General features: G+C 36.5%; 1 protein-coding gene across 3 annotated transcripts in view; it reads right to left on the reverse strand.

Moving 5' to 3' along the window:
• Window positions 1-6,486: 6,486 nt before the first annotated feature.
• zfh1 (Zn finger homeodomain 1) overlaps window positions 6,487-21,507 on the reverse strand; it is a 370,694-nt gene continuing 355,673 nt past the window's right edge. For 2 of the 3 annotated variants that reach the window (XM_089252441.1, XM_089252440.1), the window contains exons 3-7: window positions 20,263-20,487; window positions 19,757-20,058; window positions 17,377-18,697; window positions 16,914-17,106; window positions 8,297-8,574 (exon numbers count right to left, since the gene is read on the reverse strand). In XM_089252441.1, the coding sequence (XP_089108567.1) occupies window positions 8,381-8,574; window positions 16,914-17,106; window positions 17,377-18,697; window positions 19,757-20,058; window positions 20,263-20,487 (2,235 nt within the window). In that variant the 3' untranslated portion in view covers window positions 8,297-8,380. Of the gene's footprint in view, window positions 8,575-16,913; window positions 17,107-17,376; window positions 18,698-19,756; window positions 20,059-20,262; window positions 20,488-21,507 lie in introns of all 3 variants that reach the window. The other variant, XM_089252439.1, reaches the window with a different exon arrangement.

Below are 21,507 nucleotides of genomic sequence, written 5' to 3' on the forward strand. Positions count from 1 at the left end.
TTTTTTAGCTATTTTTATAGATCTTTCCTTGGAACAGCAATAAAATGAAATGATTAAAAATATGAAAAAAAAAATCAGTAGTATATAGTGTATCAAGTTTTTCATAAAATATTGAAATGCTATCCATGTGTAGACACTTGTATACTATATATGATATTAAATTGATATTGGTAGTTTTTTTAATTAATTAAAGTCAAAGTTATATGAAAGAAAATGAAAAAATTCAGATTTATTGGCAATAAGTAGCATGCAAAGTTGATGATCATTATAAATGCAATGTTTCAATACCTCTAAGATTTTTTCGGGGATAAAGTGACACAAAGGAAGGTAGGTAGATTTTATATAAAGGTAATGGCTGGACAATATGGTAATATGGATAAGAATTCTAAGGGAAGTCTAATTAGAAGGAACAGCACAGGACATTTATCATTTTACAAAAACACACTGACATAAGGCAGAATTCGTGAGTCAACCTGTCTAATGCATGTGGCATAGCAGGATTAGTTTTCTTTTATTATTTTTTTTAACAAGTCACAAATCTAATTACAAATTCAATTTTGATTCTTCAAAATGCCCAGTATATCCCTTTGTTATTGCATAAAATCAAAATCTTGTACAATCAAAGACAATTGGTACTTTTTTGGTTTTAAGTAGCATTGTATTATAAATTTATAAATCTTTCTCTCTGTACTCATCGAAAATATATCACATAAATATGAAAAACAATGAAAACCTTATAGTCAAATGAAAACATTTGTCAAGATTATATTTATATCTTTAATGCATATTTTTTTATTTTTTTTCGAATTTGTAGAAACTGTTAAGTTTCAAGTTACAATCATAAGTACAGGAATAAAATTTCTCTATGCTTTTATTTAATGATGTATAACCACAGTATAATAATTAATGAATTGTTTTTTGATATTAGAAGAATGTAATGTAGCTAATATGTTAAATAAAACATTATGTAATAATATGAACTATATGGATTACAAAATGTTTTACACTTGAAAATCATCATGATACCAAAACTTGGTGTCAATAAGAATACTTGTTCAATAGAAAGCAAAAAGGAGGTCAAAATAAAATGTGACTTATGGAAAAAAGTTTTGAAATAGCTACTGGCACCACTGGATCCCAAATATAGATCAGAAACAATAATTGTTACTTAACCCTACTGGTCCACATGCAAAAACAGCTAAATATATAAAGTACAAAGTCTTCAAGCAAAAGCTGAGTTTATGAGAAAATCTGCCTTACAACAAGGACATTGCAAAAAACATCAAGGATGCCAAAATGTCAATTGTGTAAAATGGTTGAGAAAAATAATTGAATATAATTTTTACACATTACTATGCTATTAATAAAATTTAACATCTCTCTATCATAGAGACAACAGATGCAGAAAATATGGGATACTCCATGTTTTAGAATACAAACACCCACAAACATTCAAGAGGAATTTCACCAAAGACATTAGGTTAGGAGAAAAATGCAAAATCTCAAAGGTAGAGTTAGGAAAGTCAACAATACATAAGAGGAAAAGAGCACTGGATGTATCAAGGAATACACAGTTTCAACAATTTTTACCATTGAAAAATTTTTCAGAAATAATTGACCATCCTTTTCACAATTGATCAAACTGTGATGGAAATTCATGTGTATTTCAAGGATAACACCTATCACTAATACTGCTTTTCCCTGAGAAGCAAGCAATGTTTTCTTTCACAGGTACTTGAGTAGAAGAGCTGACCATGGAATATTTATAAAATGTTTTTTTATTTTTATTATTAGAAAAAAATATTCAAGTTCAGTAAACATTACTTTTCTGGTTTAATATTTCACAAGGATGGCCAAGAATTTTCAATGGGATTTAGTTTTACACAGTATGGAAACAAAATAAAAAGTTTCCACACATTTTAGGTACTGTGATCCACATAACAAGTGCCTACGTGTAGTACGGAATAAATTGAGTAACTGTTACGCTTAAAGACATTCAAGTGAGAATGTATCAACAATGTGCAACTCAAAAAAAAATCTTATTTGACAAATAGATATTCTACAAAAATCTATACAAAACTAGATTTTTCACTTTATATAATGGAAGCTCACTATTTAGAACACAAAATAAAAAATAATATTTTTGGTTTTAAATGACTCTAAATTATTGCGAATATGCCTATTTAACTTTGAGCAGCAAACGGAAGTCCTGAAGTCTGGAGCTCTATAGAAGGTTTCATTCTGATTTTGACACTATATATATAGTATGACACAAAATAATATATTTTGTTTGAAATTATTTTAAAAAGTTCAGGTACGGATTTGTGAGCTATATTGTATATATAAAAAGATATTTTCCCAGCTCTCGCTCGAGAGAAGTGTTAAAAAGCTGAAAATACTAATTTTGCTTAAGCACACAAGCAATTAATGTAAAACCAAGATATGTATGGAAGATAAAATCATAACTATATCTTGACTAGCTTTCTTCACATATTTAAACTATGAATTCCATTGAGGTTTTGATGAAATTATTCATAATTTTTATCAGATAAAACATAATAAAAAGAATAGAAGCTCCTAACAGGACATTCAAGAAGAGAAAGATGCTAGACATCTAAAAATTATTTCATAAATTTTACAAAAATTATTGTTTTTTCATCTGAAGGACACACCTTGATATACATATATGTAATTAGAGAAACAGAGCTTATGATATTTTTTCTTTTCAACTGTTAAGGCTCATTTTGAAATAAAAATCTGACTGTATGGGTACTTCATGGTTTTTGGTTGTTGAAAAACATTTAAGTTAGGTTTATTTGAAATTTAGAAAATTGATGAATCAAGTCATATAACTGTGTTTATATTAACAAATTTTTTGTATATTATATCTTAAACCTTTTCAGGAGACAACATTTGAGTTGAAAGAAATGTTTTATAAGTTGATAACTTTACCTAGAAAAATATAATGTGAAAATTTATATCTATTTTTATTCAAGAATAACCCACCCCACAAAAGACAAACATATTAACACATCACAAGTGGGGACTGAGTTCTCAGTCCGACCTCATTTGACTGGAATATATAACTTGTTCTTCAGCTGCAGAAAGTTGCTGAGTGTGGAATTCTTTGCTACAGTTTTAAAATGAAGGGAAAGAAATAGTGTGTTTGATATTTTTTGCTTCCCTTCTCTTTGTCTTATTCAAGTTGGTGAAAAATATAAAATAGGAGATAAAAAAACATGAGATGAAAGTGCATACATGAAATAACTCGTCCTTCACAGGATTACATTATCGCATCAGTATTGCGCTTAGATGAAAGGATAAAACACTTTTATCATAACAGATAAAAATCACCTTCATTAGAGGGGTTAAAAAAACACCTTGTTTTAGACATGTTTTTGTATTTTAATAAAAGATTATAGATTACCATTCCAGTTCACAAGTTCAATGTTTTATGTGTCATCTATTAAAATTTTTAGATCTAGATTTTTATTCATTCTTGTATTTCTCATGACATATTTCAAAACAATCCTACTGAAACTTTCTTATAATAGTAATAGTGCAATATTTCTCCATATAATGATAATTACATATGCATGGTAGACAAGATACTGCACTATGGTCAAAAATGAAATATAAAATTAAGCCCATTCCCTTTGAAATGCAAGATTAAATTGGATGCAATTTATTTCCCAACTTACTAAACAGAGGTGAATACTATTTGCAATTAAATAATGAAAAGAAAAAAAAAAACCAGATTTTTCTAAAAACTATCAGCACATTATCTTCTTGAATGTCTTTTGTACAAAATGGCCATTATGTGTTTTACATATCAACACTTTATAATTTTAAGCACCACTTATGTATAGAGCAAGCATCACAATAAAAAACATGTGCATGCTTTTTTTTGATGCAATAGAAAGCACCCAATGGACGAAATATTTACTAACCATTCGTTGCAAAGTTTTCAGCAAATATTTGGCTGAAAAAATATACTAGCAGGCATATAGGACGTTTCTAAAACTACTTACAACCTGAGACTTAGCAGGAAGATCGCATGATAAGCAAAAGCTAATACTGGTATTACACCAAACAGACAAATAATAACCAGTTTGGTTTATGCAAACTAAATAGTTAGTCTGAACCTCATACTTTCTTGACATTTGCACATAATGTGTTCAAATGATACTTATATAGATCACTCAGCCCGTAATTTTTAACTCTGTTTCTGTGAAGATATTTAAAAATATCTTAATTGAAATGTATTAGAATTGAAAAAGAAAAAACAGTTTTGAAATTCTTGAGTCTTTCAATTTTAATTGGATAATATATTTTCAAAAGTTGAAACCTGCATAGAAAAATTCGAACATAAAAAAAGTAAAAGGTTTTGGCACAATAAGTATCTCTCTGCTATTTTGTTCTTGGTTAATTAATTTGAGATAAATGGCAACAAACACAATAAATTCTGGTTACAACAGTACAGCACAAAAATAAAATCATAATCTTTGGCATTATATAAAAAAACATTGTTTAACAAAAAAATAATAAACACACAAACAACATGTACAATAAAAATGCTGTTGGAAATACAAATTAAAGAATATAAGAGATGACTTAGAATCACAGTCAGAAATTGGACCAGATTCATTTCTGTTCCTTTGGTTCTTATTTGAATGGGATGACTATATATACAAGTGTTTTTTATTTTCAGAAAGCCATCAAATTTTTATAATTTTTTTGAAAAAATAGATTTGTACAAAACCAAGAGTGAAGGGAAAAAAATCATAAAAATTCCTTGATAAGTTTTTGGTTGAAAGGTATTAACTCACAAAGCTGTTGTACATATGAATTAAAGTTCATTTTTGAAAGAAAAATATGGCACAAAATTCAAAAATGCTAATTGAATAGCCTGTAACGTAACAGCCGCATATACAGGGTAGTAAGTAAAGTCCCTAGGCCACATTTTACTTGTGAATTGTCATCTTAGACGCTATACCTCCAATTGGAAAAGTATGCAGATAACATGTAGACCTTAGATACGTCATTAATATTGCAGGGGGTTGCATAGTTATTAAAATACAAAAACTAACATTTTATACAGACACCCTGTCCTGAAAAATCCAATGAGAAAGTTGGTGCCCTGTCTCTTCTGAGGCAAAAAAAAAAAAAAAAAAAAAAAACGAAAGAAAACCATTTCCAAGTGCAATATTCACTGAGATATTTTAATTCAAAAATGAGACAAATTGGCAAGAACAGCAAAAACTAATGGACGAAGCTTCTTTCCCTTATTTATGCTGTTCTTCCCAATTTTTGAATTCAAAAATCTTAATGAATATTGGCCTTAAAAACTAGGTATTTTTTTGTTAGCCTCTCCCAAGAGACAGGGCAACAGCTTTCTCATCAGATTTTTGAGGACAGGGTGTCGTATAAAATATTAGTTTTTGTATTTCATTAACTCTACAATCCCCTTGCAATACGAATGATGTATCTAAAGTCTACATGTTATTGCATACTTTTTCTAATTAGAAGTATGCCTCTAAGAAGAACAGTTCACCAGTAAATGTGGCCCAGGGACCTTACTACTGTATATTAAGAAATATCAATCAATCAAGAATGGAATATAAAATTTATATATATGTATGTATCTGATGAAAATTAAAGCATGAAAATTTAAAGCTTAAGAGATGATACAAATAGAAATAAACAAAATTTTTTAACAATTTCGCGAAGTTTTCTTTTCTTTCCAAAATGATATGAGAGTGATTCATGGATTGGGAGGGGGGGCACCTTCATTATCCTGAAAATCAAGATGTTCCTAATGAGAGGTTATGTACCAGGCACAAATGTGCCACTTTAGCTCATCATCTCCCTATGTCTTACCGAAAAATTTAAGATGTGCAAAAGAAAGGAAAAAAACCCAAAAACCAATATTTTTAATGCATATTAACATTAAAATTGAAAAATATATTTTCTAACTTCAATGTGAATATTCTAAGTGCGTTTCAGTTTTTTTTCTCAGTTGATTTCATTTCTATCATGCAGGGATTTTTTTATAATTATTGTATTATGTTTAAATCAGGTATTACAAGACTGGACTAGTTTCCAGGCATGAATCCAAGGCAATGTGTTGGAGTAGGGTAGCTAAGTGGGGCAGAACCATTATTTTCCGTAGTTTTGACTCTTGTTGGGGGTAGGGGTGATTGACTCCATCACCCTCCTTGGGATGTGGGCTATACTACTTTTGCTCATACCTTCTGATAAACTTCTATTACAAATGCCCCTATTATCAGGCTAATGCAGAATGTCCTCCTATCAGAAAAAAACCATGTATTGTTTTTATATCAATTTCAGAAAAGTTTTTTTTCCCCCTTATATTCCAATTGATTTTTTGTATGTTTATATATGTGTGTGTGTTCTCTCGTTCTTCAAAATTTTCAATATATAACAGATATATTCTTTGTGAAAAAAGGTTATTTTTTTTTAATTGGTAGACATAATGGAGTTTCTTTTCACTCAAAATACAGAAAACAATGTTGTGAAGTGTTTGCAGAAAAAAAAAATGAAATTATGCATTAATTTTCAACTTTAAAATCTGAGGTGCAAAGTACTGCCATCACATAATTGATAGAAATGCATGAGCATTGAATACAAAAAAAAAACCATGTAATTACTTTTCTGTTAAGGCAATATTTTCATGCATATGTATCAATTTGATAGATTTCAAAAGAGTGAACATTTTTATTTTTTAATGTGGAAAGAATTCAATTCTATATTTATCATTGTTTTGTTTATAACGATAAAAATTTATGAAAGTACAGAAATTTGACATAAAAAAATCTATTTTTGAAATAATGAACCATTCAAATAATGCCAGAACAAGTAATTTATAAAATAAAAGCAGGCATAAGATTTTTTTTGTTGATACTGTGAAGATATATATATATATATATATTTGTAGCTCCACATAAATTCTATTGGATAATAAAATTGCAAATTAATCTCTGAATGGAAAAAAAATTCAAAATAAACAACAAAGCAATTTAATCTCATACATAATATATATATATATACTATATAAACAACAACACTACATTTCATTATGCAAGTGAAAAATTTGTAAACTGATCATCAGTGAATATCGAAACTCATCATAAAGATACAAAATAAAAAACAAACAGGAAGATCTCAAAAATTCCTTTATAACTATACAATTCTTTACACCAGTGTTTCTGGTAAATATAAACTTATACATCTGTATATAATATATGTGTATATATAATTTAAGAAATTTTATGGCTGCTGTATGTAGCAAAACAAACTGTTTTCTCAACTTTTTTATTCTACAGCCATAATAAAATCACGCCAGAAGAACATGTTTTCTCACTATGCATTTTCATAGACAATTCAGATATTTTTCCAGTATTATCTGAACATTTGAAACCAAAATCTTACATCTCTTAATTTGAAACAACGTTGGAAATGATATTTAGCAAAACACACTTTACACAAGTTTGCACAAAAGCCTCTTCTGCACCATAGAAAATTACATTATAATACCACTGAATGTATGAGAGGGGCCCACGAAAGATTCCTTGAAATTCTTGACTTTCTGCTCCTAAACAACCAGTCAGTGAAAGTAATCACTTCTGATGAGTTCATTTAAAAAGTACTCTTGGAGTGCATGTTACAGATACTTATAAAAATACATATACATATGAGCTGGAAATACTACTCTAGCGATTTTGCATATTTTAATACCCAAAATATTCTATGCACCTTATGTAATTAACAAATGCACTGGCTTTATAATATAGGTATAATTAAAGTCACCCATGGGCCCCTGAATATTTAATTGAAAGGGAATTTTTTGTAAATGGCATTGGTATGTCATTTTTTTCAGAACAGCATAACAATTTCAACAAAAGTATGTCGGAATTCAACAATTTGGTAGCATTTATGATAGACATTTGTATCTGAAGGCTTATGAAATATTTTATTTTCATGCATTAAAGCTACTATAGTGGATGGCCCAATAAACATTGCACAAACAATAAGGAGCAAATGTCATTTCAGTTGCTCATTCCAGGAGGGAAATATTTAAAGTTCAAATCAATTTGCTGGTGCATTATGAACCTGCTGGCTAGTTTTCTTCCGGCACAATTTATTAATATGAACATGCAGATGCATGTAATCTTGAATATATAAAAATTGCTCAATCTTATTAAACTTCTGCACAGCAGTGTTTTGCATCAAGCACCAGCAATTTCATATAACTCATGGCTACATCAGCCTTTTGCACATTCAGACATTTTAAACTGGATGGCTTAATGAGATAAACATGATCAAGACAAACAATGAAAAATATAAGACTGAGATGATTTCACTCATGGTATGGTTTGCAATAGCTGTAACGGTGATTCATGTGTTGACTGTATGATCCAGAGTGAGAAAATCGCTTTAAGCATTTTTTGCATTGAAATGGCTTTTCACCACTATGCAACCGTTTATGTTCAGTCAAGTGATGCTTGTGCTTGAATGCCTTGTTGCATACATCACACTTATGGGGACGTTGACCTAAAGAAAAAAATATATTTTGGAATCAACACATAAATATTAATATGCACTTGCGATTACAATGAATTTGAAAAAATGCTAAAAACTAAAATTCATATAATTTCATTTTTCGAGAGTGAAGACAAAAAAACGTAATTGTCTAGTAGTTATGATGCTTATTGATTGAGTCCCTTACGACTTTTGTCACTCATGGCTTCCTTGCCCAATTCATGGCTCATCTGCGGCTCCCCAAACTAATTTGGTAGATATTTTCCCTATATAAAAGAAGCATTTCAAAGCATAGCAGGTACATAAACCAATATCTCCAGCTCACAAAGGGCTCGCCCCTGGGAACAGCGACGCACACTTTGAGAAACACCGCCTTAAAAGGACGAGTTAACGCGCCCTGAGCTAATTGGAAGAATTGCTTTGATATTTTTTTTTTCGTACATTTGTAACTATAAAATGAGGTTTGGGGAAAAACTTTTTTCCCCATTCACCCCAGAAATCGTTTTCGTTTCAATTAAAAATAATAAGAAAAAGTTGTTTCGCAAGCTCATAGCACAAAAGAAATACACTGCTGGCCACCCAATTGCAACACCAAGAAAGACAAGAGATATCGCAACAATATTTATTTTGTAGATAACATGTTGACCAAGCATCAAATGATTAAATTTATAGACTTCTGTGAAGTGTGGTTCCTGCCAAAATCAGTAACCAGAGTAGCCACCATTGTTGGAGATCACCGCTGCCACACGCCTCGGCATTGATTCAAAGAGACTTTGGATGTGTTCTTGGGGTACAGCAGACCAAGCAGCTTCCACGCGTTGCCGAAGTTGATCTGGTGTGGCAGCTGGGGATGTAATCTGGGTCAATCGTTGAGCAACCATGGACCACATGTTTTCTATCGGCGAAAGATCCGGAGAGCGAGCTGGCCAGGGAAGCAATTCAATCTGGCGATTGACGAAGAACCTTTGGACAATGCGTGTCACGTGTGGTCGCGCATTATCCTGTTGAAATATGGCTGTGGGCAAGCCCTGAAGGTAAGGAAGGACAACTAGCTCCAACACCTCGGAGATGTAGCGCTGGCTTTTTAAAGTACCGGCAATGCGTACTAGAGGAGTGCGAGAGTGATATCCAATACCGCCCCATACCATAATACCCGGTGCAGTACCAGTGTGGCGGTGCATAACGCAGCTGTTCAGCATCCTCTCTCCACGGTGTCTCCAGACTCGAATCCGACCATCGTGGTGTTGCAGACAGAAGCGTGACTCGTCAGTAAAGACAATTTCATTCCATTGTGCCGTCCACATCCTTCTTTCATCGCACCATTGGCTGCGGAGACGTCTGTGGTTCTGCGTCAAGGGTAGACGAAGCAATGGACGTCTTGCGGACAGGCCACTCTGCTGTAAACGGCGTCGAATGGTACGCGCAGACACTGAATGATGTGGTACAGATTGAATGTGCTGTGCTATGGTTCGTGATGTGGCTGAGCGATCCGTCACTGCCATACGCACAATACGCCTGTCATCACGTGAAGTGGTGCACTGAGGTGGATGCGATCGAACACGTCGGTCCGTCGTACCCTCCTGCATCCAACGATCACATATCCGCATTACAGTTGTTTGGTTTCATCCAACACGACTACCGATTTCCCTGAAAGATAATCCACAATCTCGGTAGGCCACTATCCTTCCTCTGTCGAACTCGGATACTTGATCAAAAGATGATCGCTGTTTTCTACGAGGCATAATTGATCGTTTTTTTGAAAAAACCACAAGAAAAACACAATTGCCGTACTTCAAATCGTCGAAATCTCCAAGCCTTAAATAGTGCTTTGAAGTGGCACCACAGGCGCGCGTGATGTGCGTCTGCGCTGAAATTCTAATCATTTGCATATCTCACCTCCGCTAATGCATGTTGCAAATTTCATATTATTTGCATGCTTCCTTCAGGGTGTTGCATTTACGGTGGCCAGCAGTGTAGAACAAAGCTAATACAAACCCGGATCCTGACCTCTATAAGGCGGATGCGAGACGAGCGCGATTATTACCATACGTTGAAGTTGACGGAACGCACAACCAGTTGTTAGACGTGCGTTGTGTTTTTCATGGAATCCGATTTCATAATAGGAAAAATCCTTACGTCCGTAAAGCACTGCGAGATTTTTGCCGTCAGCTCGTCTGGCAACCCTGGTTTATTCCCCCCCCCCCCACAAAAGCTTACGCCGACAATCACGTACGGGCAGTTAACGCTCATGTTGCATCTGCTTAAAGTGGTGTATAACTTATAAAAAGCAATATATATAATTTTTAACGGTTGACATCCGCTATGTGCTCCTGCCCTAGTCCATTCCCGACTTTCCAGAGTAGTACAGATAAGAATCACTTTGAAACACTGAATATGACCACTTCAATATCTACAACTCACCGTGATGCTCCTGATTGAGGTTAGCGATGCTCCGAAGAGCCACGACGCGCACTTTAAGAAACATTCCCTTAACCCCTCAAATGTTTTTGGCCGATATTACGTTGGAACAATGCCGTAGCTAGAGAGGGGACCTGAGGTCAACTACCGGTGGCTTGAAGGAAAGCCCCGACACATAACTCACTGGGGTCTTCACCCCCCCCCCCCGGTACGGCTAAGGAGTGCGTCCGTCTTTGCACTGGTTTCGAATGCCTGTAGCTGTGCTACCGTTAACTACAATGCCTCCCCAAAGCATCACATATCACCCACCACAACGATCACATACTTCAAAAGTTTCTGCTTCATAATTGCAGTGATAACACAGTTTAATGCCAGGTGTAATTATGTCTGAAATCCAACTGTATACTGAAGTGGCTTCTTTTGAAGTTGGACCATTGCACCTTGCTCCCCGTTTCTGACTCAATAGCATTATTTGATTGCAAAACTGCAAACGACAAAAGGTATACGAACATGCAGGTCCTCCTGCTGAAATCTTCGGCCCATACGTTATGTCGTTTCCGCCCTGTACTAACTGAGGGATGTCTTGTAACTTGACCGGCCGTGTTGCAGTTATTCCGTTTGCCAATCATTACTATTACTACTGAATTGATGTTTGGCGGAAAGTTTTGTGTGCGTATGTGTATGCGTGGCCTTAACGTAATCATGATGTCAGAGTCATGCGGCTCAAGAGTTATTGTTTTTAGAATGTTCAAAGACTGAACTGTCAGCTAAAAAACTGGGTTCTAACATGCAGTCATCATCGACTAGTGAATGTCGGATGGAACCATGGACTGAGATACGGAGGGTAATCATCCCCCCCCCCAGCGTTGAGATCTGAGTGATCTAATATATACAGTATGTATATGCAACGTACTGACATCGTCATCAAAAGTCCCCCCCCCCCAGCTCTTCAAGTCTATCTCCGCTTATGGGCGGAACGCAGAGTGTCCACATTTGCAAAAGGCAACAGAAGGACAACAGTGCAGCAAAATATAGCACATCTCAATCAAAGATCCCTTCATATGAGTTCTAAACGCATGAACGCGCTATTCGCCATACACTGCATCGTATGAAGCAAAGCCGTAGCGATAAGGAGGACCTAGTAGGTTGGCACCTCGCCCCCGGGATTCGAGAAAATGACTGATATATGTGGACTAACTTAGTTAAATCTATTTTTCTAACATTTTGGGCCCCCGTAGAAATAACAGGTGTTCCCCACCGAAAGAAATTTCTGGCTACGATCGCTGACAAATCAGCGCACCAACTCGGCATAACAATTGCTACGAAGGAAACATGTTTCGTGTTTTTTCCATACAACTTCTGACGCAAGGCCGTAGCCAGAATTTGTTTCGGAGGGAGACGACCGGTATTTCCGGAGGAGGGGACCAAAGTGATAAGGATGATTTGCTCTGGTCTGCCCCTGAGCGTGCATGGATTGTGTTCTGCAGATCGACGTTAACGATATCGATCCCGCCCAGCGAAATCACTACTCGTGGTTTTAAGGCCAAAACAAAAGGTTCAGTGGGTGTCAGTCAAAAAGCAAACTTCCCCTTCAAAATTGGACTTACCGTCCTCACTAAAAGACAGTTTTATTGTGTTTTTAGTTTCTCCACCATTACATTGAAATTAAACCGCTCGGACAATAAAATTTATTTCACCAGGCCAAAACCCCAGTAACATATTTACAATATAATACTCTTTTGCAAAAAAAAAAACACCACGAAGCACCCCTAAAAATAATCCGATCATCTCGAAGTTTCGCATACAAATTTCTTCGTACTAAGTAGCAAATGATTAAATTTTCAAGACCAGTGAATGTTAACTTCTGTCATAGCGCGCGTTTCTACTGCGAAACCAGCATCGCATAAAACAAGTAACAATCGTGGATGGTTTATCCTTTATTGTTGTCGGCGTTGCAGTTCTCTGAAGACACAACCAATATTGTCGTCACGACGGTGTCGAAGACCTTATAGCCGGACAACTTCGAACGTGGTCGCATAGTTGGGATGCGTGAAGCTGGCTGGTCATACCGAGCAATAGGCTACCGTACGCCGTACGGACACGGCTGTGCAAAGGTGCTGGTAGCAATGGTTGCTGCAAGGAACTCATCGGAGGAATGAAGGCTCTAGAAGGCCAAGGTGCAAGAATGTGAGGCAAGATCGGATGATTATGCGACAGGCCCAAATTTCCCCAACGACATTATTGTCCGCTATCCAACGTGCTACAGCCTCCTCGATACCACCCGTGGTACCTTCACTATCTCACGGCGCTTGGTAGAGGCGGGGTTACGCTCATAGCGGCCTTTAAGACGTCTGCCTTTAACCCCACAACATCGGCAGAGTCATCTAGAGAGTCTAGGTGTCGTTGCCGATCATCGTGGCTGCCAGCAGACTATTATTAAACCAGACATACACCTCGTCCACATTCCTCTGCGGAACTTCTAACGAATAACATGTTGGAATGTGCGTGTGCGTGTTGTAAACATGCCGTGAAGTTTTCGTTTTCTGTGTAACGCTTGTTATGTGTAGTGCCACCATCTGCTATCAGTTTTTCTAACTATAACTGAATGCAATGATTAAATTATTATATCGTTGTAAAGGCCTGTTGCTCTCTGTGGCGAGACTTTTTAACGGGGAGTTCTCGGCCCGCATTGGCTGCCAGCAGACTGGCATCACATAGACATAGTGTTCAGCGATGAATATCGCTTCAATCTCGGAGCAGATGACCACCACGTGTCCACGTGCGTGGAGTGCCGGTGCTAGCGGTTCCAATCAGCCTTTGTTTAACAGAAGTATACAGCCATTACGACAACAGATCGTAATATGGTGGACAGCAGGTCGTCAGGTGCTATCTCTTACGACAACAGGTCGCCTCTAGTCATCTTGCGTCCAACAGTTCAACGATACGTTGATGATCTTGCGGCCGGTCACGTTACCTTTCATGACACGTCATCTTGGGGCAATTTTCCAATAAGATAATGCCAGGCCAAATACGGTTAGCATATCTCTGGACTACCGCCGTGCTGTTGATACTCTTCCTTGGCCAACAAGTTCTCTAGACCTTTGGCCAATCAAACATGTGTGGGACATGGTAGGCTGCTAGATTCGTTCACTTCAAAATGTGCAAATCTGGAGCAACAATTGATGAATGCCTGGCAGAATGTATCGCAAGATGAGATTAGGAATCTTTATCACTCATTTCATCGACGTATACAAGCATGCATCACCGCCAAGAGGGTGGGGGAGGAGATTTCACCAATCACTGATTTGAACATTCAATGTGCAATTGCTAACCATTGATGGGTCCTACGGCTTTGAATTTTTAATCATTTCATTATCTGTGTATGAGATTTACACATATTTAATTTCAATAAAACAGTCGATTTTTTCACTGTGCTTCGTTTTTTTTGCGAAAGGGTGTATTGTATTTACAGTTCTCTCCCGGGGCAATAAAGTGCCCGGAAACGCATTTACAGCTGCTTACAATTTGGGTTAGTAAATTAAAACTACAACAAAGCGGACATAACAGTTTCAAACTCTATCACTAATTTTACATTTTATGCGTTAAAATTCCCTACGCTTTTAATTTTTACAAAACGCATACAATTGCGACAGCGTCGATTGTCACATTCTCACAAATTAATAGTCATAGTTTGCACTTACAAGATTCCTCGAAAGACTGGTTATACTTAGAAGATGATGACTTTAGGAAGAAAATTCAACTCTGCCTCCACGGGAACTACCAGATTTTGCTACATAGTTTGTTCTTGCCTTAAGTTCCTTTGGTCAAAGTCTCAATCCTGCCTTTGCTATTGAGCGCCACACTGCTCCCAAAAGCCAGTGCCATCTTAACGTATGGACCCATCCGGGTACGGCCCGGGGGCTTCGTGAAAATGAGATCTGGTTGAAATTTTCGAAAATAAACACGTCTTGCCAGGTTGGGGGGACTCAGAAAAATCACTTTACCTGAGGGGGGGGGGGCAAAATGCTATTAAGATACCCTGCCTAAAGCTGGTGTGATGGAGGGAACACGGCGTTCGATAGTCGGTCAACCCTAGTAATGATCTATGTTCTTATTTCACCTGCGAGGTTTCTCTGAGCGATATGAAAATACAGCGAGATGATTCCTATGCACAGTGTATGTAAGGGATTTCCAACGTTTTTGTTCACGCGGAGCCCTCGATGGTTCCGAGACTGCCCTACGAAACTCAAATAACATGAATATTTCACCAAGAAAGATATTTTATTGCAAAAACAATAGAAATCTTCACAGCTTTTGATATCGTGAAACCCAAGAAGAGCTCTCTTGGGTATCGCAGAACACCAGTTGGAAACCCTTCAGCCCCATTTACACGTACAATATTGCGATAGCATTGGGAATTCTGGCACCCGCTTGACAGCTTTTTCTCTCGTAGGGAAAGAGGAGGACATATTCACACCCTCTTCTATTTTTGTGGTGCATATACCCCTTTCCCATAATCCTTCGCGCCATTTCATGTGGATTTCTTTTTTGAAAAAAAAAAATCTGATTTTTTTTCACCCCGTTCCTATGTGAGAGGGGCTATTATGGTGTATATCCTGATTTTGTGTGAGAGGGAATAGTTCAGCGTGAGAGCAGCTAATTGGAGGATCAGTAGTAATGATTCGAGGAACAATGACAGCGCAGCTGTATGTTCAGGACATCCTGCAGTCACATATACCGACAGACCAGTCACGACCCAGGCTCTGTCCCTCCCGGGATATAAGTCTTTTACCCTTGCGGGTTGGGTCGCGCTCAGTCACATATACCAACACCTTCTATAACAGAAAGGTCCCGCGCTATGCTTTGACGTCACTGAAGTCGTCCGTTTCACCTGTAGCCATTGGATATAGCAGGTCGACGTATACGAAATCTTTACCTTTTTTTTGCAGTATATCCAATGGTTTTATGTGATATGGACAACTTCAGTGACGTCACGAGTTTCGCGTGGAGGCTTTCTGCTATAGAAAGTGTTGCATATACTATATTGCCTCTTACGGCAGGGCTCCCTAGAAGCAATTTCTAACAAGATAATAACTGCCACTTGCATAGGTATGTCAACTCTGCAGCCTACCAATCACCAGTTTTATCGTCAGTAAAGCATGTATTGAACCATCTGGGACGCTAACTCCGACATCCCTTGAATCAGCGCGATCTAGAAAAGTGTTTCCCAAAATGGGCAATATCTGGGGGTGATGGAATGGTCCAGGAGGGCGGCAGAAGACACTAGTGTAACATGGGATCCCATGGGTTAACTTGAGTTATGAGGCGAGTTAAGTTAACTTGGGCGATGAGAAGAAAAAAATTCAGAAGAAGGAATGTGTGTGGAAGAAAGGTATCAAGGCGATGGAATGAAAAGTTTGTGAAACTGATCTAGAGGTTTAGTTGCAGCAACTAAGGACAGATACGATGCAGAATAACCATAGGGCATTGTTTCTCAATCGCGGAGCTACGGGCCGGTACAGGGCCTGCCATCAATCAAACCGGGTCATGAGTGATTCACTGTTTCATTTTTCCTCATTTATTTTCCATTAGTCCTGTGTATGACTGCGCCTTCCACTTACAAAACAGAAATCAACCGGAATTCCAAAGGGTCAGAACTATTGCCATAGAAGACCCGCGTACGGTCTAAAGTCCATCCTCACCCAAATCATGTCTTTGCACTATGTCCAACAAGCTTATTAGAGCCTCCCTTCGTGTGTATTCAGTTTTTCCCAATAAAGTAGCGTTTTGTTCTGTGATAATTGTAATCTTACTTCCATAAAGGTTCCAATCACGCTTATTAAGTTTCTTTCAATTCTTAAAACTTCTTGGTGTTTTTCTGACAATGAGTAAATAAATGATCTTCTATAAGAAATAATAAAAAAATCAGTAACCTGAATGCTCATATTTATGTCTTGCCAAAGAGCTTTGTTTACTAAACATCTTATCACACTGGTCACAAGCATACATTCCTTCTTCACTTTCAACTTTATGTAATTTCCAGGATTTTCTAGCTTTACCAGAACCTCCCGACGAGTCTTCTTCTAGCCCAGGGATGTCATCAAGTGTGTTGTCATCAACATCTCCCTATAAAAGAATGCAAATATTAAATTATCTAAAAAAATGTGTTTCAACATTGATACTGTTGTGTATAAATTTGACTGAAGATAGAAAAGCATAATATTTCATTTCGCTTTTTTCACCGGCTTGATTTTCATTAATTTAAAAATGAAGTTTAAGTTTCCTTGAACATTTTTAGAAAACTTTATATATTTATAAATTCTAATTCAAGCATTTGAATTGTGTATTAATCCGTGTAATATTACTCGAATTTTATCAAGTTTTGATATGACAAACCTGATGCCATATTCTGAGCTTCTTTGCTCCACTTGGACTGAAAGAATCACCGTCATTAGGTTCATCAGTATGCCCATAAGAACCGCCAGTACCACTTGGGCTACTGCAGTTTTCTGCACAACTGGCAGCATCTGGCGATGGCAGAATACGTGGTCCTTCAGCATGAGATGGTGATCTATCTGGTGATGAAGGAGTTACAGCAGCTAGAGGTGGATTGAAAGAGTCGTGTTTGGGTGACCTCACTGATGCTGGTATACCCAATTGCATATACTTATATAAAAGCGATGAGTGTGGTTGTGGACTTGCTTCCCTGATTTCATAATCGTGAATTTGATTCAACTGGATACGATTTGATTGAAATGATGTATCTTTAGGTGGGGAAACCCCGGTTCTAGATGATTTTTGGCTGAGATTCAATGCTTCCGATTCACAGTCTTCGCGTTTTGGCTTTACCGACAAGTCTAAAGGCTGGTCAGAGTCAGGCTCGTGATTGTTATTATTGGAATGAATACTTTTTGAAGATTCTAGATCCGATGCCGTTCTGAATGGACTGAGTGATGATGCCGCATTGCTAGGCAGAGCACCATTATATCGCGGAATAACAGAATTGAATGGAGGCGACGACATAGAATGAAGTGCCGGAGGGCTACTTGGCGAGTTACCGTTCATACGTTCTGCCGTATCATGTTGTTGACTTTGAAACCAGGCCTGTACTACTCGCGTTGAACATTTCATGTCTCTTGACAACCTTATCATTTCTGATTTTTTCGGTCGTGGATTCACCTGGTAATGCGCTTTCAAAGCTACCAAGTTGTCACCATTTAAAACAGAAAAACCGGATGGTTTCGAATGCCCTTCTTTGTTCGATTCCTTACTAGATTCTCCATCGCTCCACTCCCTCTCCTGCAAATTTTCAACTTCCTTCGGATTACGCAAATCAGAATTCAGAGAGCAAAGATATCTTTCATGTTGATGAAGATCTATCTTATTGTCGAAAGGTCGTGCACAAAACCTACAGTGGATATCGTAAGGCTGCGCGTCTCCACCGGAAAGAGATTTAGAGATCGTTTGAGGTCCTGAGCTCAGTAACTCAGATAACAGTCCATTGCGTGTCTTTTCAGAAGGTTGTTGAGACTGCTGATTCTGTTGTTTGACGGTTGCATCGACAATTTCCAAAATCTTCTTCACGGCATTTAACCCCCTATGCGAAGACTCAGAAATATCTCTTCGTTCTTCAATCTTATCTACAGAGGGTAGAGGAGATATTTGTATGTGTGGTTGAGACTTTTCATCGCTAATAACAGAAACTTCACTTTCTAGCCTGAAAAAGAGAATTTTCAAAATGTAACTGCCATTTCTACAACCCACAAAAAATTTTCAATTACTGAATTCAATGTTTACCGATAGTATATCACATAATCGCATTCACTGGATTTTGTTATCTAATCAAGCCACTCTTTCGTAACCAAAATAAAATACTCATTTATTATTCATATTCAAGGCTTAGAAACGAACATGCTTAATCAGAATACATCTTTTTGGTTGGTTCAACCTATGGGCAGTTTATAATTTTGTTTGATCCAAAGTGGGTCGCAAACGTATACGCGTACATTCAAATTTAATGTTCAGTATCTAATACATTAGCTAAACTTTTGATCTTGTTTACGATAGTCCTGTATGATTAGACTCAGATACGCTTTGCATGACAATCGCATAAATATATCTTTTCGTGATTTTGGGAAACAAGAAAAGCTTTACTAATAAGAGTTCGATTCGGCGAAATATCGGTTGAATTAATCAGAGCTAACTTGATAGAAATACACATTACAGTTGAGCCCTCATAACTAGAGTATATTATAGTGTATCATATTTCTTAAAGTGAGCGTCGTGGCTCCCAATTTGTATGCCTATTTATGCTTTGAAGTGGTTCTTTCACAAGTACAAATACCAACTAAACTATTTTGGGGAGCCGCAGATGAATTATGTAATGGGCAACGGAGCCGCTGTCGACAAAAGATTGAGAACCAGTATATGCTTTTTAACCAGTTTACCAGTTTGCCAAATGTCTAATGCGACAGTTGGATATATCGATTTAGTGATACACATATTTAGTTGGACTAGTCCGAGGCAGAATTGATGTTAATTGCAGTTTGAAATCAGTAATACGCAGAAAAATTAAAATTAGGATTTTTAGTCAAATGAACCAAATGAATATTTGTTTCGTGGGGAAACAATCCATTCGCGAACGAAGTTGTGTAAAAATATTTCTAGGTTGTTGAATTGGAATTCGATTCAGCGTTGAAAATTTTAGAAATTTCACAAGAGAAACCATGCTTTTTTGATGATCAGAACAAACTGAGAGTAAAAGTTGATTCCTTACCTATGTTGCAAAAGTTGCGTAACTTCAGGGAAACTCCCTATTGGCATATATGGTGGTGCGTTTGTTAGCAGCGGATGGAAACTGAGTGGCATGTAAGACTGTGGAGGTGGCCTGTTCGAGCTCAGAAAAGACGAGTATCTTTCTGACGAAGGTACATATCCAGGTGCTGGGACGATAGGCAATTCGTTGCTGGCTGGTGTAGCTGTGGTGCTGCTATGCACGCCATACTTGGGAATGATTGGGCGGAAAGAGTTGTTCTGCGGTGTTCTACCTCGAGGTGAACGCGAATCCACCTTTCGTACCTACAATTCGAAAAATAGCGCTAAAATTTCAGATCTTGGATATATTACTTTTTTTTATTTGTTACACATATAAAAAATTATTTATTCATAGATATACTTCTTCTTCAAAATGTATAGAGATAATTAAACAGGAAACATATTAATGATGAGAGACTTACTGAAGTTACTATGGAATCAAGTTATTGAAAATTCGTGCTAATTTACCTTGAGATTCACAACGAGACACTTCTTGCTGGTCGTATGCGAAGAATAAGAGCCAGAATGCGAGAAACGTTTGCCACAATTTTGACAGGCAAAGGGCTTTTCCCCGCTGTGTATTCGAATGTGTTCTTTCAAGTGATGTTTGAACTTGAAAGCCTTGCCACACTCGGGACATTTAAACTTTCTTAAGTTTTCGTTATTACTATCAGCATTGTTAACAGTCGAACCCTGAGAATAGAGGACAGATTTTTACATATGAAAATAAAAACAGTAGCGATATAGAGTATCCAGACAATACAAACGTTTTATACCGACAACTCAGAAAACATATTTTTTTAAGTTTGTTAGACTTGAATTCTAAAGCATTAGAATTTTCATAAAAGTAACACTTTTTTCCAAATTATGACAACAACATGACAAATAAGTACAAAAAAGACAAAAAAAAAAAAAAACAGTAAAACAGAACAAAAATACATACATACATAAAAATAAACATAAAATTAGGAACATTCACTCTGTGACACCAAGGGACTAGGATGTCCTTCCAGCAGGTCTATAAGAATAGTCTATTATCTGTTCGTCAAAAGTGGCTACTGTCGTTACATTTTTCGAAAATTTGCTAAATTATGGTTAGGGTTACTACAGAACGGAATTTTATTTTTTTAGCATTTGTTTCATTTGAAGTGTTCAACTTTATTTCAACTCACGTTTTTGTCATTGAGTTTTAAAAATGAAATAAATTCAAGATCTTTTTAATTTTTAGCATAGTAGTAACCGTTAATGCGTAGAAATAAAGAGAGCACATAGATTTTTATGAAAGAGTTAAAACTCGATGTCGAACAGATGTGCAAATTATGTTCACAGATTCATCCTTGATACCATAACCCATTACTTACCGTTGTCCATTTTTTGGGACACTTGTTTTCATTTCTAATTAAGGGGTCTCATACCTTTTATCATAGTGAAAAACTGCGCTCTAGTAGAAATATGATTATAAATACTATTTAACTACTGATTAATTTCAATTATTTTAAGTATATTTTTGATTGTGTATACTATCCTATGCCAGTATAAAATTTTGCATATCTTTGATACTTAGACTTTTGCGAATGTTCAAAAAAATGCTTCAAAAACCTCTTGCGCGCATGATAAAATTACATGAAATCAATGTAAATGAATAAAAATTAATCCAAAATAAAAGAACCTGTTCAGTTCGTGAAATAAAGCAAAAAAATTTGAAATTTCATT

Source organism: Pholcus phalangioides, unplaced genomic scaffold (genome assembly GCF_987345545.1).
Source record: "Pholcus phalangioides strain wild (caught in Gottingen) unplaced genomic scaffold, Ppha-v1.0 ptg000029l_1, whole genome shotgun sequence".
Lineage (NCBI taxonomy): Eukaryota > Metazoa > Arthropoda > Arachnida > Araneae > Pholcidae > Pholcus > Pholcus phalangioides.